At 40.5% G+C, this 17661-nt stretch overlaps 1 protein-coding gene across 2 annotated transcripts; it reads left to right on the top strand.

The window, feature by feature from the left end:
* Window positions 1-4847: 4847 nt before the first annotated feature.
* LOC311030797 (G-protein coupled receptor 61-like) lies at window positions 4848-10823 on the top strand. 2 transcript variants are annotated; one of them, XM_084036791.1, is made up of 2 exons: window positions 4848-4873; window positions 8798-10823. In XM_084036791.1, exon 2 carries the CDS (start codon window positions 9013-9015, stop codon window positions 10420-10422), a length of 1410 nt encoding a protein of 469 aa, XP_083892917.1. In that variant the 5' UTR covers window positions 4848-4873; window positions 8798-9012; the 3' UTR covers window positions 10423-10823. The 2 variants fall into 2 exon arrangements, with proteins under 2 accessions (XP_083892917.1, XP_083892916.1); XM_084036790.1 differs by lacking the exon at window positions 4848-4873 and adding an exon at window positions 7739-7962.
* Window positions 10824-17661: the final 6838 nt, after the last annotated feature.

Raw genomic sequence — 17661 nt, 5'->3', positions numbered from 1 at the left:
CGGAAGACGCCTGTCTGTGTCTGCGGTCCGCACTCATGAGGAAATGCAACCATCTGATAGTTGATCCGAAGGGCTCAAACGGCAGAGCAGGAGGTGTGTCAGCCCCCCTCCCCTCCTACTATATTTAAAAATGTATAAGTCACAGTTATGTATCAGTTCATCCTCAGATGGTCAAGCGCACCACCGTTAACCCTCTAATCACGTGTCTGGAATCAGCTACAGGATTTCAAATCTGTATCAAACATGTTGAATACTGATGTGTGGGGATTGAACTCGAAATGAGCTTCAGATTGGTACCTTTACCCCTTTATTATTACTATAATAATAATAATAATAATAATAATAATAATTATTATTATTATTATTATTATTATTATTACTATTACTGTCCATGACTAAAACAAAGGGTGATGATGTCATTTCTTCCCCCTTTCCTTCCACTTCAACTAGCGATGGCTTATTCAGTGCGGTGATGTCTTTAGTGATGAGGTCCGTCCCCTCCGGTTCATCTTATCACTCCAGCGAAGGTCAGGGCAAATGTGTGAGCTGCAGCTGCAGCAGTGTTTAGCACAGGACGTGATGTGCATGCAGCAGTGTGCCAGGGATCGATATCAGCATGGGGTTATAACAGCTTAGAGTCCTGTCCTGTGAACGGGATGAACATACTTTTAATACACTCATTGCATTATAACAGTAAGGTCATCAAACATGACGGACTACAAACTTGTACAATTTACATGAGGTATCGTGACATGACATGATATTAACACACCCAGCAGTTCTAGAGCTGCATTATGGTTCACTTGGAGCTGTTTTTCCACTTGATTCTCTCTCTTTCTCTCTACCAACTCCTGATATGGAGCTTTTTATCTGATATGTTCCCCAGCTGCTGCTTGGTGCTGAGCAGGTAGCACACACAGGGTTTTATAGAGATCTTCCACTGAAAACAGCTGCTTGCTTCAATTGAAAACCAAAACAATGAAGTTGCAACCAAACAGCTAAACAACAAGCTGAAACTCACCGAAAAGCTCTTTAATGCCATTTTTTAAGCCATTTATTTTAAAGACAGGTTGCCATTTGATACACTGTTATGACAAACATGTGTATTATGCTTTAAAAGTGGATTTTACACAATAGATAAAAACAGCACCAACAGGACTTTGAGTCCCCCCCCCTCAGTCAGTTTGACTCATGTTGAGGATTACTGCACCTCTGACATCAGGCAGAGACGTAGACAGGAAGATAAGCATGCAGGACATAAACACACCAGCGCTGAAAACAAGACCAGAACACACACTCAGGGGCTCTGATTGGAGTCTAACGCTGAAGAAGTTGAAAAGGAAAAAGGCGACGTGACGGGTGACCAACCAGCTCACGTACATTAAATAATTTGTTATCAATCTTCTGAGAACAAGGTCACGCCACAAGGACACCCTCACATAAAAGCGATGTGAAGATAAAATGGCTCACAGGTCTGGTGGGTGCGAAGGACGGAGGTGATGGTGGAGGAAGTGAACAATGAGAGCGCCACCTGCAGTATGAAATCACTGTTTTGTAATGGGCGAGGAGAGTGAACACAGTTTCGGTGTGCAGCAGCGCTCGACATTGATTAAAAGGGTAAAACTGTGACAAGAACTCTGGGCTTGATTTCAGTGGGGAATGGAGTCACACTGTGAGGTCTCACTTACAGGACAATGTTGTCCATCCCAGAGACTTGTAGTGTCCATCCACGGACACACATGACTATATAAATTAACATTTTATATCAGAAACACATTTGGGAGCTTACTTCCAATGGAAGATAAAAAAAGCATTTGATATAACAAGCAGGGATAACAATAAACAAAACAAAAAATGAAATTAGACAATACATCGATAAATCTTGAAGCATGAAAACTTGGCTAATGATAAAAGCTTGATCACAAATAATCATTTACAAATGAGAAATAGAGTACAACCCTTTTGCACATCCCTCTGGAGGAAGTATCAGCTCATGGAGTGCTGTAACCTGAGGAATAGTATCTGACATTATCATCATCCATCTCTTTGTCTGATGTGTGTAATGTAATGGTTACATCATCTCCCAAATACGTTTGCATTACATTGAGGACCAATGAGTAAATTATTAAGAGATGGAGAGGACACGTATTCATTTTGAGTTTTTAAATAGAAAAATCTTCAATGCTGCTGCAGTGTGTGTGTGTTTGAGTATTTGTGTTTATGAATTCAATGCATGCATCATCATATGCACTGTCCCACTTTCTGGGTCAGAATCCAACTGTTCTTCTGCTGAAGCTGCCGAGCATTATGGGAAAGTGTGAAGAACTGATTGTATTGTGTTGGAAATTGAAAAGAAAAATGACGATTCATTCAGAGTTCGCTCCTGAAACTTGACTTCACTCTACAGAACTACGTGTTGAGAAGCATTTATCTCCAAAATATAAATGACCGAGCTCTCTCAGTTACAATGCATCTAAAGCCTCCATGATGGATCTCAGTAGCATAATTACATGTCTTCACAACAGATTGATGCTATGATGCGGGAATGTGGCCTAGTGGTCGAGCTGAAACAGGACAGACAGACGGGACATGATGATGGGAGGAATATCATTTGATCCTTGAATCAGCTCATGAAACTCTGTGCCAAAGCTGCAAATTAATTAATGGATGGATGTCATATTATTGGTTAAAATTGGTCGCTACTAGCTGATGTAAGCATGCATCACATCATCGTTTTCCAGGAATTTGCTATTGGTTTAGGTCCTTTCATGAAATAGAGCATATCACCACACTTCTCTTTTAAATCCATGAAGACAAACTTCACAAAGGACATAACTGCCACAGCAAAAAAATATATATATTTTTTACCATTACAGGCTCTTTCGATCCATGCAGTGTTTACATATTCACAGTCTTATATTGTCTCAGTAGTTGTGATTTCCTCATGTAAACAGCCTGTTCACACAGCTTATTCAACATGGTGTCTGGTTGCTCAGAAAGTATCGGGTATAGCAAGGTTGATTTCGGCCGTGGCCTGCTGGAAGGGCGTTCTGCTCTCCGGAGATTTACAGTCCTCTTGTGAATTATAAATGAGCTACAGCTCTGGGACAGTGGCAGCTTTTTTTATGGCGATGTTTAATTCAGCCGATGGCGCTCCATCAGAGACTGGCCTGGTTCCTCAAGGAGAGCTGTTTGCTGCTCACAGCTGGAAAAATTATTGATGTAATTGTTTTGTGAGAACTGATACTGAAACATTGTGACAATCAGAAATAATATATTTTGGTCAAGATACAAGCTGATGTGCTATGATGCCTTCAGAGTCATATAATATGTGTGGGTATACAGTGGAATCATATACAAACATAATCGTTTTTACATAATATTTGGATAATTATTGATGTTAGGGTTCAACGTGTGCATTATAGAAAACTTCCATGAAATCCATGAAATTACGATTACTTTCAAATGAGCTTTTTAATGTGGATAAGTACACTATAGAAATACTGCCATACAAACCAGCTCTTAGACATGTAACTGCAGTGACGGAGGGTGAATCCACATGCACAATATAACGGACACACTGCCACCATCTGGCACAGCTGACACATTCAAGCGCCTGATCCAGGGGAAGGTTTTGCTGAGGGATCTGGATAACTCTGCTGGGTAAAACCCACAACACCACTGAATCCTAATCATAGATTGTTGTCCAGACAACTCAGTAAACCTGCTTCTTGGAACAGATAAGATTGTCTAATGACATTTGTTTAAGAATGAATACATATATAGAGATTTTTAGGCTATATTTCTTCCTTTGTGGCTAAATATGACAGTGACATCATGTATTTTGTTTGAACGTATTAAGAAGCAGATGAACAGAAAGACAAGGTTACTTTATGTCAGTGAAAACGGTTTATTTATGCACAAATTGCTCTTCACATGGTTTACAGATAAACTTCTCTAACCCTCAGACACTCTTGCCAGTCCTGCTCACCTTTTAGCCCCTCCCACCTACACACTTGTGCTCAGCAGTTTCTTGTTACCTGCCATTCAGACACTTGATCATCATATGCTTTTGAATAATAAATCACTGAGTTCATCCTGTTGCCTCCTCGTCTGTCTACATGTTGGTCCAATCCCTATTTTCCCTGCATTTGTGACAAATGCCACATGTTATGTTAAGTCCAGGTTCTCCTCTAAATGGAGCTATTTGAGTGGAGGAAACCAAGTCAACATCATACCAAAATCTATCATGTAATTGACGGTTCCAGGAAAACATTTTCCGCAGCACGGTGATTCAGAAAAAAAACAGCAACATCCTTCATGAATGACTCACAATGTCCGACATCATGTGTAATTCCCTAATGTACCGTACATCAGGCTGCAGACCGGTCAATGTTTACCGTAAGCATAACAAGTAGGATGCATTAGTTGACTAACCGCTTCGTCCATCGGCAGAAAAATATTCTTCAACTATTTGTCAAAAACAATTCATCTTTAAAGTTACTTGTCATGCAAAAATGGCAAATGCTGTTATCAGCCTTTTAAATATGTAAAATATGTTTTCTCTGTTTTACATATTTGGGTTTTGATCTGACAAAACAAGACTCATTTTATTTACCAAACCAATCCATCCGTCGTCTAATGCTTATTGCAGGGGGGTAACCACTCTATCACAGGGCTGGCATGTAGAGAAATGATATTATAATTATAATTAATCATAATTATCTTTGCTGCACAAATAACAAGAATAACCAAACAAGATATGACTCAGACACACACAGTCACCGTCTCCCGCTATTATAGAAAGCTTCCACCAAAGTGTCTCTGAGGCTCCATTCATCACTTCACCCTATCCCTCCAACACATTTACAAGGTATTTGAATATATGATGTGACATATGCTCTTTAGTGTGGTGAGTATTTGTAAAGAATCCGTCCTTAAATAATGTCAGCCGTTCTACAGAACAACCTCATTGTGCTTGTTTTTGCTTTGATGTTATTAAACACACAGCTGCTTAATGTTCTCCCGAGCCTCGGTACACCCGTGCTAAATGTGCATTTGAATTTGACTTGATTGTTTGTGTAGGTTGCGGTAATTATGTTTTGGTAAATGTAATGGCATTATTTTAGTTCTGAGTGCGGCTTATAGTCGCGCATCCATATCTACGGGTAGTTATTATTGGCAGTAGAAGCTCTCTGGGGTTAGTGCAGCGTCCTTTGCTATTTCTGAGTGCGAATGTGGAGTCTATTTTCAAGGTTGCCATGGAAACCATTGTATTTGTGGCAGCAGCGATTGGTGCTGCCAGCCGAGCAAGACTCTGCTATTTTTGTCATGAGTCAACACCTGATACGCACACACACACACACACACACACACACACACACACACACACACACACACACACACACACACACACACACACTATTCAGACTCAAGTGTACATGCCAGAATACAGATGAAAACAGACAGATACACTCACACATTGTGCCACACCACGTACTTGTATTGTTGTTCCAGTCATATTGAACTGTTTGAGAGCTCTTATGTGTTAAACAAGAATGTGTGTGTGTGTTTCCCATCTCCCCTCCGTGTCACCAGACATCTTGGTACATTTGCACCGTTGCAACAGTAATAATCTCTGTTCAATTAAATATCTCACAGATCTGCTGTCCAGGCGTGTTTGAGGTATCGACAGGAACAATCGTTGTTTGCTTGTAGCCAGTCAGGTTTTAAAGATAGACTTGCATGAAATAAAAAAGAAGGAATCTGATTTAAAAAAAAAAAAGTGGTGATGGTGGTCTACTACTCTTTGCATATTTGTAAGTAAAAGCTATTTGGATTGTGAGACAATGATGTGATTTACAATAGTGGCATTGTGATATGTATTACGGCTGCAACATCGTAATGTTATTATTGATTAATCTGACAATTATTTTCTTGCCAAATCAATCAATTAGTCATTACTGTAATAGTGAAAAATGCCTACCACAAATGCTCCAGGCTAAACATAAAAATGTTTGTTTTTTTTGGTCCAACTAACATGCAAAGATATTCACTTAAACATCACAGATGACCAAAGACAAGCAGAAAATACGAAACAACCGATTTTCAAAATAGTTTTTTAATAGTAATACGTGCTTTTCACTATCTGTAACTGTGTCTATGAGCCTGATGCAGTAAGTTCACTAGTTTGTGAGCTAAAAGCAATAAACTATTTAATATTAAGACCTTCTCACGGTGACTTAGGCATTATTATAATGAGGCTATTAGTGAACCACGTTAATCAATCAATTCACGAGAGGTGCTGCAGATTATATCACGCCTTTTACTGTAACAGTGAGAGAGGTACAAGATTGTGATTTCCATGAAATGCAAATATTTTGTGTGCTATCATTAACCTTACAAATGCAAATTAAACTAGGAGCTCCATGCTTGCCCCTTCAGATGAGTAGCTTTACCCATAATAGCCCAGATTTCATTGTGCTCTGCTGACAGAGCAATGAGATGGACTGTATGTGAAAAAGATCACCCTGGCAACAAGAGCCCCAATTTGAGAAGCTGGGGTGATGGAGGCTGAGGTTTGGCCTAATGAATGCCTCAATGTGTCAGTAAATCTTGTACTGGAGGGCATGAAATTACAACCAAATCATTATGGCTGACAAAAATAAACAAACCGGGAGAGGAGCCAGAAATAAGGGATTAGATATTAGGGCCAGGTATCACATAATATGCACACTCCTATTTTTTAATAAAGAGGTCACTTGGAGGTCACCTGTTAAGCGTTTAATTTTTTTAAGGCATCCAATTTTTGGTATTATGCAAACACGCATAATCAATAATCAATCAATTCATGAGAGGTGCTGCGGTCAATCACTGTATACTGTGTGATGATGTGAAGATTTAGTTTGTAACATGTGTAAACCCACAGTTGTCATGGCAGCGATCTAACCGTGGATGTGACACAGACAAGCATTTAGTGTTACAGTAATATGATATGATTTTAGTTTAGGCCTACATCTAAAGCTGGCAAAACTCTGGTCTTTCCTCTGGAACGTCCAGATGCAGACTGATAAAATGGTGATGGCTAACCAACCAGACATCGTGGGGGTGGATAAACAACAGAAGATAGCAGTCCTGATAGTGATAGATGTAGAAATCCCAAGCGACAGCAACATCAAGAAGAAGGAACGTGAGAAGCTAGAAAAATACCTGAAAGAGGAGCTAGAAATAGATGTGGAGAGTAAAGGCATCAGTGGTACCGGTGGAAATCGGTGCAAACTGGGACAGTGGCTCCAGGAGAGTTCAGCATCAACATCCGGGATCTCTGTCCAGAGGAGCACAGACCGAGGAACAGCTAAGATACTGCACAGAACCTTCAGGCTCAGACCTGAGCTTGAACACAATCAGATAAATAAATAAATAGATAGATAGATAGATAGATAGATAGATAGATAGATAGATAGATAGATAGATAGATAGATAGATAGATAGATAGATAGATAGATAGATAGATAGATAGATAGATAGATAGATCACATTTGCTGTGATTTTGAGTTCCTAATTTCTGAAGGTAAAATTTGCATTGTGGTGAGGACACTAGGACCCTGTGGAGATGGCAGCTCTGGTCCTGTTTCTCGCTGCCTCCTGCTCCATCTCTGCAGTCACTGTGTGTGAGTGGAGGAGGAGAGCAGAGAGTGAGCTTGTGTCTCTTTGCATGCATCCATATCAGCATCGTTTCATCGGAAAAACCTCTGCCGCCACAGCTGAAGTCACTGGGAGGAGGATGCACGGGGCAGAAGGGATGGGAAGAGAAACAGGCTCGTGTAGGGGGAAGTATCTGAACAGCATTCACAGGGTGCAATGATTGATGTCCACTGTGTATTGGGAGCATTGGGAGCTACACCAGGTTTTCCTCCTCAGAGACCCAAAAACAGCAGACAGCTTGCATCAGGAAATACTCAGGTACATGACGATCTCTCTCTCTCTATTTCTCCTCACGCTGACGGATTCTCGACACATTTTCTCGCTTGCTCTCACCCTCTTCTCCTAATCTGCTGATTACAGACTGTTGAGTGCAGCCATACATGCAATTCAATGGTGATGCAATATATAGAACGTGGGCCTTGCTTTATATAGTGGGTGTAATGCATTAATGATTAATATATAAATGAGTAGGCGGAAAGACATAACTAACCCAGGCAGAAGGGTTGAACTGAATTGGGAGCACCCCTATGTGTGACTTAGAGATGTTGCTATCTGAGGGCAATCATTCATGATGATGAGGGGAGGTTAGAGCTATTTTTTTTAGTCTCAATCGCTGCAGACAGCGGACAGAATATCCTGGGCTTTTCTTACATCTGTGGCAGATTGCATTCACAGCAACTGGATTTCCTTGATCTGACACATACTTATAGCAGCAGCCACCCATTTCTGTTCATTGTCTGTAAAAAACATCCATAAATATGCAGACAGCCAGTGCAACCTATGAATACCCTTAAGTTTTCCATTTGAATTCACTTATTCTAAGCAGCCGGGGCTTTTTTTAGTGGCAGATATTCTATTTTGGTATATTCTGGTTCTATATATATATATATATATATATATATATATATACTTCATCCGAGGGAACTAATCTTAATGGTAGCCGGGGCTTAAAGTGAAACTCAGCATGAGCAACTGAGTGGAAGGATTAGTTAATATAAACTGAAAATGAGGGGTCGCTTATCAAAGGAATACACGTGCAAACACACATTCACAATGCCATTTAATTTCATCTGTGTTCCTCTCTCGTTTCTAGGCTGGGTTGTGACTGATGGCGGACATGAAGACTATCTCAATGGACAGAAATCATCACATTTGAACCTCCTGACGATCGCGGCATCATCCTCCGGACTACAAGGCAGCTTTTGACCGCATTTTCAAACAGCTGTTTCCTGGCCGTACTTCCTGGCTTTGAAGGATGGGTGATGGGCCTGTGACTGCTCCTGCCTGCCTGCTTCATCCCACCCTTCAATGGAGCCGATGTGGAACTCCTCCCACCCACCTCCACAGCTCATGTCCAACATGTCTGCCTCCTATCTGCCCGAGGGCTGGGCCCTGTCCCAGTCGCTAGCCCTGCTGGCCATGCTGCTCATGGATCTGCTGGCTGTGGTGGGTAACGTGGCTGTCATGGCAGTCATTGCCAAGGCCCCACAGCTCCACAAGTTTGCCTTTGTCTTCCACCTGTGTGTGGTGGACCTGCTGGCGGCCCTGGTGCTGATGCCCCTTGGCATGCTCTCAAGCCGAGCCTTCTTCGGGGAGGCCCTGTGCCGGAGCTACCTCTTTCTCAGCGTGTGCCTGGTTAGCGCTGCCATCCTCTCCATCTCCGTCATCAACGTGGAGCGTTACTACTACATCATACACCCGATGCGCTACGAAGTAAAGATGACTGTTGGCCTAGTAGCGTCAGTGCTGGTGGGGATATGGGTCAAAGCCCTGGCCATGTCTGCTCTGCCGCTGCTTGCTTGGTTTCTGCAAGGTGTAAGAGCTCCTCTTCTGGAGAGTAGTGGGGTGGGAGGAGGAGGAGGAGGAGGTGGGGCAGTCCCACCTCCACCTGCTCAGGGTCACAGGCGTTGCTCACTGCATTGGACGGGTGGAGGGTCGAACCGCTTGGCCTTCATGGCCCTGTTTACTCTAGTGTATTTCCTGTGTCCACTACTGGTCATTCTTGTTGTGTACTGCAATATGTTCAAAGTGGCTCGAGTTGCAGCCATGCACCACGGGCCTCTGCCCACCTGGATGGACACGCCTCGTCGTCAGCGGTCAGAATCACTCAGCAGCCGGTCAACAATGGTTACCAGCTCTGGGACGGGCACTGGGACGGGCAGAGCCACGCCACAGCGTCCCTTTGGGGGAGGGAAGGCCGCAGCAGTGTTGGCAGCAGTAGGTGGGCAGTTCCTTTGTTGCTGGCTGCCCTACTTTACTTTCCACCTGTATTCAGCAGTGGCTGCCAGTCCTCCGGCCACATTAGCCTCTCTGGAGGAGGTGGTCACCTGGATTGGCTACTTCTGCTTCACCTCCAATCCCTTCTTCTACGGCTGCCTCAACAGACAGATCCGGGAGGAGTTGGGCAAGCATCTGCCTTGTCTGTTTCGTCGAGCTGGGGTCGAGCTGGAGGAAAGACTGCCCAGTCGTGAAGGATCCATAGAGGAGAATTTCCTTCAGTTTCTTCAGGGCACGGGCTGCAACTTGGATCCTCAACATTCCCACAGCACCTCCAGCCCCAAAGGGGAGGCCTGCTGCCCCGTGGCTCAGTCCCAACCACCGGAGCCAGCACAGCCCATACCCATAGATTTCCGTATCCCTGGACAGATTGCAGAGGAGACGTCAGAGTTCATTGAGACTGAACAGGCAAAAAACAATCATATATATACAGACAATTAAGTTTTCAGATATATAAACAGTTCCAGGAGTTATCTCAGTGAAAAAAACATTTCTCTATTTCTACTGAAAGCTGTCCAAACCGGTAGCTCAGTTCATTTAAATGTCTTTAAATTGTATCTCTGAATCATTGCACTTTGCCTCATCAGATTTCACCCTTAAACATTTACAGTGATGCAATTAAGTGCATTGAGATGCATTTCAAACTGTTGCTTGTGAACAGGGAAATTACTGCTAGATGGCAACAACAAAAAAAGAAAATGGCCTTCCACACAACCGCTCAGCTCTGTACAGTAAATGACTTTCATGACTCCTATTGGTGTAACTTGTTAAAGCCTTCTTTTTCTTTTAGAAAGTTAAACATGGATGTTTGATTTTCTGAAGGTAACTAAATATATCTTTCTAGAATATCCCTTTTAATCTCAAAACACTTGAGAACGCTGAAATGCATAATTTTTGAGACTCTGGTAAGTTGATTATTTTTGAATAAGTGATATTGAAGAAGAAAGCAATAAAATACACAAAATTATGATTATTTAGTATTTGATTGAATAGCAGCTGTGATAATGCGATTCTTAACCCTTTCTGATTATTATCGATTAGGATGCGTTCATATTGTGGCCTAACTCTCATGGAGTTGTTTACAGATTTTTTGTTCTCCTTTCTTTTGTGCTTGTCCAAACAGAACTTTCTTTTTTTTCCTAAAAAAAAAAATAGATGTCGACTCTGGTTGACTTTTCTTAACGGTCACAGCTTTCTGCCATGTGATGTTTTTATCAGTGTATTTGGATATAGATCTTTAAAAAATCGGTATTCTCTTGATGCACTGCATTAGGTTCAAATATGATTCTATTTCTGACATTTGTTAAATGTACTAAATTGTATGTTATGTTTAGTAAAACTGTATAAGTTTGGGTTGTGTGTATCACTCAGCATGCCCATTTTTTATTTTATTTTGGAGTGCAAGTATTTGTTCTGAATTTCATTCCAAAGAGGCTAATGTATTTGGACAAGTATGCAGCCTTTTTTGTTTTGTTTTTTAGTTGTGGAGATTATTAATCCCACACAGAAAATACATTTAGATTGAGTTTAACTGCCCTGCTCATCAGAGGTTTGACAGTACATGCAGAAAAAAACAACATTATTTTACAGTCCTGTACAGTTCCATGTCACGTTTTTGATGATGAGACGAAGTTGTATTTTATAGCAAACTGTTAGATACAATAAACAACGGTGGAAATGGTTGATCAAATGAGTTTCTTATGTAACACGGATACAGGGTTTTCAAGGTATTTTTTGAGTGACAACGCCAATCCAAAATCAAAAAGCTTGTTGAGCTTGATTTCGTCTTTTCGTCACGTCTAAAATATCTCAAACTGTGAATGATGTTGAACGTTTGTGTTAGGATTTTCACTTGTTCAGAGATTGTTTTTTTTATTCTGTGATATACATAAAATAATGACTTCCACTGTACTGCAATGATATGAATGTGTTTTAGAAAAAATACACAGCTAAAACTTGAGTGAGAGCTATTGTTGTAATAAAGAGTTTCTATGTTTGTAAACATTTTGGATGCGTTCTTATAATTTGACCAACATTATGGAGCTGCTCTAGTCACAAATACAGTTCAGTGATGCCAAATGCATGTCTTATTCAACTCAACATCTCAGAGTGTGTGTGTGTGTGTGTGTGTGTGTGTGTGTGTGTGTGTGTGTGTGTGTGTGTGTGTGTGTGTGTGTGCGTCCATATGGCTTAATCTCTCTGCTTTGCTTTGATATTCCATTGCAAAGAGGGAGGGTGGGAGGATACGGTTCAAACACTTTGACCTTAAGGTAATATTTAAACTTCAAAAGGCCAAAGCCAGTGGTATGACCTTCATCAGAACGAAAAGATATATAACAGTCAATGGAAATAGACGGACAGACGGACAGACAGATTTCTTAGATAGATAGATAGATAGATAGATAGATAGATAGATAGATAGATAGATAGATAGATAGACAGACAGACACACACACACACACACACACACACACACACACACACACACACACACACACATACATACATACATACATACATAGAAAGAAACGAATGCATCCTGCCACAGTTAATGCTGTGTTTCTGTTGGAAGACGCTGGTGCGCGACAAGCCTCACACCTCAACGATGGACCTCAGTCAAACCGCCCCCAGCTTGGCCGGGCTCTGCCATCCCCATGGCAATTATTACCTAGTGACATTTCTCAGTGCTGTTAGTGGGCGGGAGGAGGAGCGTGCTCTATTGGGAATCCAACATGACACCCTTATCTGAGACTTCTTAAAATACGTTCTCTTGACTAAATTGGAGCTGACTTTTTTAGTTGTTGTTGTTATTGTTTTTTCCCCACATTCTCTGACTTGCTTGTGTGAGTATCTTCAACTTTAAACTGAAATAACTCTCTACTTCTGTTCATGTTTTAAATGACCTTTGATTATTTCTTGGATTGGTTCATCTCAATATCTTTAAGATGTTTAGTTTAACCTTTTTACCTTTTTGTTTTCGCAAAAAAAGTGGCAAAATGGTTCCTATGCTTTAAAAATGTTTTTAAATGGTCCTGATATGAAGTACTGGCGCTGAAAGCACCAGTTGTCTACTATAAAATCAACCTAACATGATAGTTTGCGACCAAAGAAATGCAAACCAAAACTGAACTATTGTTGGAAATGCACGTCTCATATATGTATCAACAAGCTAATTGCAACTAGGAAACTAGGTATAACTGTATGTGGTGGCTGGATCAGCCAAAGAAAATACTGTATCCTGCCACCACTGTAATGTTCTCACAAAATCTGCTATCAGTTGTAATAATTATTGACCTGTGAGGGAAAAACTCTCAATGAACACAAAACATTGACCTCAGAGGTTTTCTACCGTTGGTTATCTCAAGCAGATGAGAGTCACAACTGGATTCTGCAGAAACAAACCTGGAAGAGGTCGACACGGAGCACAAGAAAAACAACATGATTTCTTTGTTTTCACCAACTTTCCAGGCAGAGACAGGTGTGGAGGATGAGGAGAGATCCGATGAATGGATTTAACAGAGCGAGAGGAATAAGGCACACACAGAATAAACATCATAAACACAAATAATATTACGTTTTATTATGTTATGTGTAGCTACTAATACAATAATGTGATTTCTAATAAAGTCAACATTGAGTTTATTGAAATGATTGTACAGTTCCTTACATACAACAATATATTAGTTAAACAGTGATGGCTTTAGTATAAATTGCTTCTTTTTGAAGCATCTTGAAACCTTGTGCAGTAGCAGTGAACATATCATCAGCATTTCATGTTGTAACAGGATCAACAACATTTTAAATGTCTCGTCTGTTGGTTTCAATAAGGACCAGTGTTTTTATTCATGAGTAACACATTTTCAAATGACATGTTGGACTTCAGTCTTGAAAGCCCTGGGTCAGCAGACACGTGTTCCCATTTCTACTTTACTGGCAGTCTTCCAGTTAGCTTTTGCAAATAGCCTGTCTGAGTGTTGCTTCAATGGAATTCACCAACTATATTATAAAAGGCCTTTTACAGCAAAGTTACTTCTTAAATACTGGGATATTGTGTTGAATTAACAAGTGGGATCTGGTCAGCGGTAATGTATAGGTACAACCCTGACTTACCCCAATTTGTCTTTTTCTGAGGGGAGTATTTCACTTTATAAGACACTACATTTACAGCAGTTTAAAAAACTTTATTCATATCGTAAATCATAATCATAGAAACACTTCATGTTTTTGTGCCGTAAATTAAACTATCCAAAATCATATAAAAAGCTAATATTAGCTCCACCTTAACCAACTACAACACTGAATGATGCTTACACGTTAATGAATCAATAATGTGAATCAAATAATAAAATATATGACAATATATGTGTCGGCCTTCGGTGTGTTCTCCTTGTGTTCATTTTTTGTTGTTGCAAATATTGTTAAATAAATGCACAATATTACTGGGGATGAGATCTAAAAAAAAAAGTGTCTGTGAGTGTCTGACCTCTGGTGACCTTTGGACCAGGATACAGGACACGTGACTCAGAGCAGTCAGCTCCTTTAACACTTCCTACATTATCTCTTGTAACTAACTATTTGCGATATTAAATAGTTATTTCGGTTATTCCGGTGCGACGCGGATGTCCATCACTATCGCATGATAAATGTTAACGGCTAACGTTAAATGTAGGCGTTGGATGTTAAACTGGAGGCCATGTTGGTTTGGAAACTAGTCGAAAAGCACATCTAAGTGTCGAGTTTGTCAGTTAACTTGTAAGCGACGACCCAACGTTAGCTCTCTTTGTGTAACTGATAGCTTATCAGCTCGCTAGCTAACTGGGTTTATCAGTTGTCAGTTAACACACTGTGTTTTCTCCAGGATGTTTCCTGTCCTCGTCCGCTAACTTCAGTGCGCCTCTGCTCCCACCGGGTCCTCAACGATGTCAGGTGGTAAGTCGACAAGCCAGGGAGACTTACTGTATTTCAACAAGAGACGTTTAAAACCACAGAAGTGTGTCGTTAGTGTCCCTGCATCAACTGAAGAGGCCTGTACGTCCTCTGACAGGCTTTGTGGAAGTCATAAGTTCATATCACAAATATGTTGATTTACAGTTCAACACGACACTCTCTTTCCAAATAGACTTTTAATAAGGAGAAAGCAGCTAGCTAACATACGTATTACTAGCGTAAAAATATACAAACATGCAGTATTGCTTTTGAAGAGCAATATGGATAACAGATTCATGGTGGTAACATCCTAATACGAACTGTCCCATTACTGCACTCTTTATCTCCAATTACGTGATGTTTTTTTTTTCTTCTTTCAAAGTTATGACCGGCTTTTGCTTCTTAAAGTTTACATGCAGGCAAAACTGAGCTGGAATAGTAATAGAGCAGTACAAAATGTAATCAAAAACCTGAGTATGTTCAAAATACACAAGCAAACACATACAACCCCCCCTCCCAAATGCTCAGTTTCAGTTACGTTCATGCAAATAGTTCATATCAAGTCCCTGTGATTAGCAAAAGCGCTGCTGTTTAATAGAAATATGGTATGGCTCTTTTTTGTTTTTCTTTTTGGCTTCTTTTTTTGTTAAATCTTAAAACAATTTTCTCCAAAGTGACTTACAATAAGTACATAAGTACTTGTCAAAAGAAAGAAACCACAACATATCATCAACGATAAAGTAAGAGCTAAAAAGTAGAAAGTCTTGGTCCTCATCTGAGTAAAGTACTAGCTGTTCAGCAAGGATGCTAAGAGTGCTCTGATCAAATTGGTAAGAACACCATGCATTGGTTTGGCAACATCAGACTTTGAATGTCAAGTGTACTTGATCTAATTAAAGAAAATTATGCTTTGTTAAGTCAGGTTTGATGGCATTTCACATTTCCTATGAAGCCTTTACATGGAAAAAGGACACTGTGTTTTTGGTGTATGGCCTCTGCAAACAAAATGCTGAATTCCATGAGCTTTGCTCGGAAGGAGTGTGTGTGTGGGGGGGGGGGGGAGAAAATCCCACAGCCCCAGTGAAATGCACAGTGGTCTCATTTTTAGCAAAAGGCTGAGACGGAAAGCTTAACCAAACTGGAGGAAGCAAAAAAAGAAAACCAACGAAGGACTAACACAATTGACTGCGGTTTCCAGGTACGACTTTGAGAATGTTAGCAATATGGTTTCAGCTAAATGTGTGATATATTGGGGTGATTCAAATTTTTCTTCCAGACAAAAGTAGGTCTCTCTGTTTTTTAACCTTTTGCTGCTGCACCAGATGGTGAGCGTCAGCTCTCTCAAAGAACTGGGTCAGATTTCAGCGAAGGCTGGAGATTACACAGAAACCTGATTTTAACTCAGAAAAGGTAAACCTTGACTTCTTCCACTTTTGTCAGTCACCACCAGCATGTTTTTCTTTTTAACTCTGTTGTTGTTAGGCTTATTTGATACAAGGGTTGACTTTTAGTTATTTGCTTTTGTGCTGTAGATCTGTTTTCAATCTTCAGGGCTGAGTTTGTACAAGTTTGTAATTGTTTCAACCTCCTAACAAAGACTTGCTTTATAAGATTGAGTTTCACCTTTGCAGATCATTGTGACAGGTTTTCTATTGTTCTGGGGTTTGATCTCAGCACAGCACAGTTGTTGAACATTTTGTTCAGAATTGATCAAGTTCAGCCTCTACTGCAATACCAGAACCAGTTTACTTGCAAACATGTTGGACACAATCCTGTAGTGGCAATTTTAATTCAGTTGTATTTTAAGTGCAATTATAGGATGGTGGTTGATGAGATTAATGATTGAATGATAGTGAACTATGCTCTGTGCTGGGGAGTTAATGGACTGAATCTACAGTATGTTTGAAACTATCTCTGTCACGCGCTATCCCTGAAAACTGCTTGTATAGCCTAATGTGTATACAGTGAGTAAGAGTTATCACCCAAATGATCAGCTTCATTCAAATTATGATGCAGCCCCTTAATGCTGCATGTATTGTATATGTTAGTAAAAGGTTTGCTCTCTATTGTGCTATTTGATCAACTGAAGTTGTCTGAACAGCAACAGCAACATGCATAGACTGGTCATACCACTAGATGGGGATCTTTACTCTGTTTTTGTAGCTGTTTTGCTTTTACTTCATTCAAACATAGGATCCCAAAAGGCCAATATTGCTTCTTTTTTTGTAGTAAATAAGGACATTCAAAGAGCGTGAACGTGTTTGAGTTGGCTGTGCATGCAGCATTCAGTCTCAATAAAGCAAAGTTTCAGTTAGCAGCAGCTTTATTTGTTTTACTTGAATAAAAGTATGTCATAATAATTACTGCTGCTAAACTGGAACCACATGAGAGAAAGTTGTGCACATGCATCACTAGCCTTTCTGGACATCAGTTGCCCCTATTTATAATACATCATGTCAGGCAATCCTGCTGTGTTAGTTCAGGCTGTGTGCCTCCCCTCAGAATTTTCCAGCAAAGAAGACTGAGAGTTCACTAGTCGGCTTAACACGAAGCTGCTTTCTGCACTTATCCACTCTGACCAGTAAGGATTTGGCTTTTTCTGTCACTCTTGCCGTTCATCTGGACCCCTTTCTCTCAGTTGAATACACATTTATGTGATACCTCATGTATCTAATAGCTATTTTTAGATGAGTGGAAAACTTTTGTCCTTTACTCACCTTGGTGCTGCCCAGCCTGGTGGGGTTTTGTCCGTCT

The sequence above is a fragment of the Eutrigla gurnardus genome, assembly GCF_963514095.1.
Source record: "Eutrigla gurnardus genome assembly, chromosome: 2".
Lineage (NCBI taxonomy): Eukaryota > Metazoa > Chordata > Actinopteri > Perciformes > Triglidae > Eutrigla > Eutrigla gurnardus.
This window is presented reverse-complemented; position numbering and strand designations above follow the sequence as displayed.

Coding starts and splice junctions, on each gene's coding strand:
- LOC311030797 (XM_084036791.1), top strand. CDS start 9,013: ATGGAGCCGATGTGGAACTCCTCCCACCCACCTCCACAGCTCATGTCC.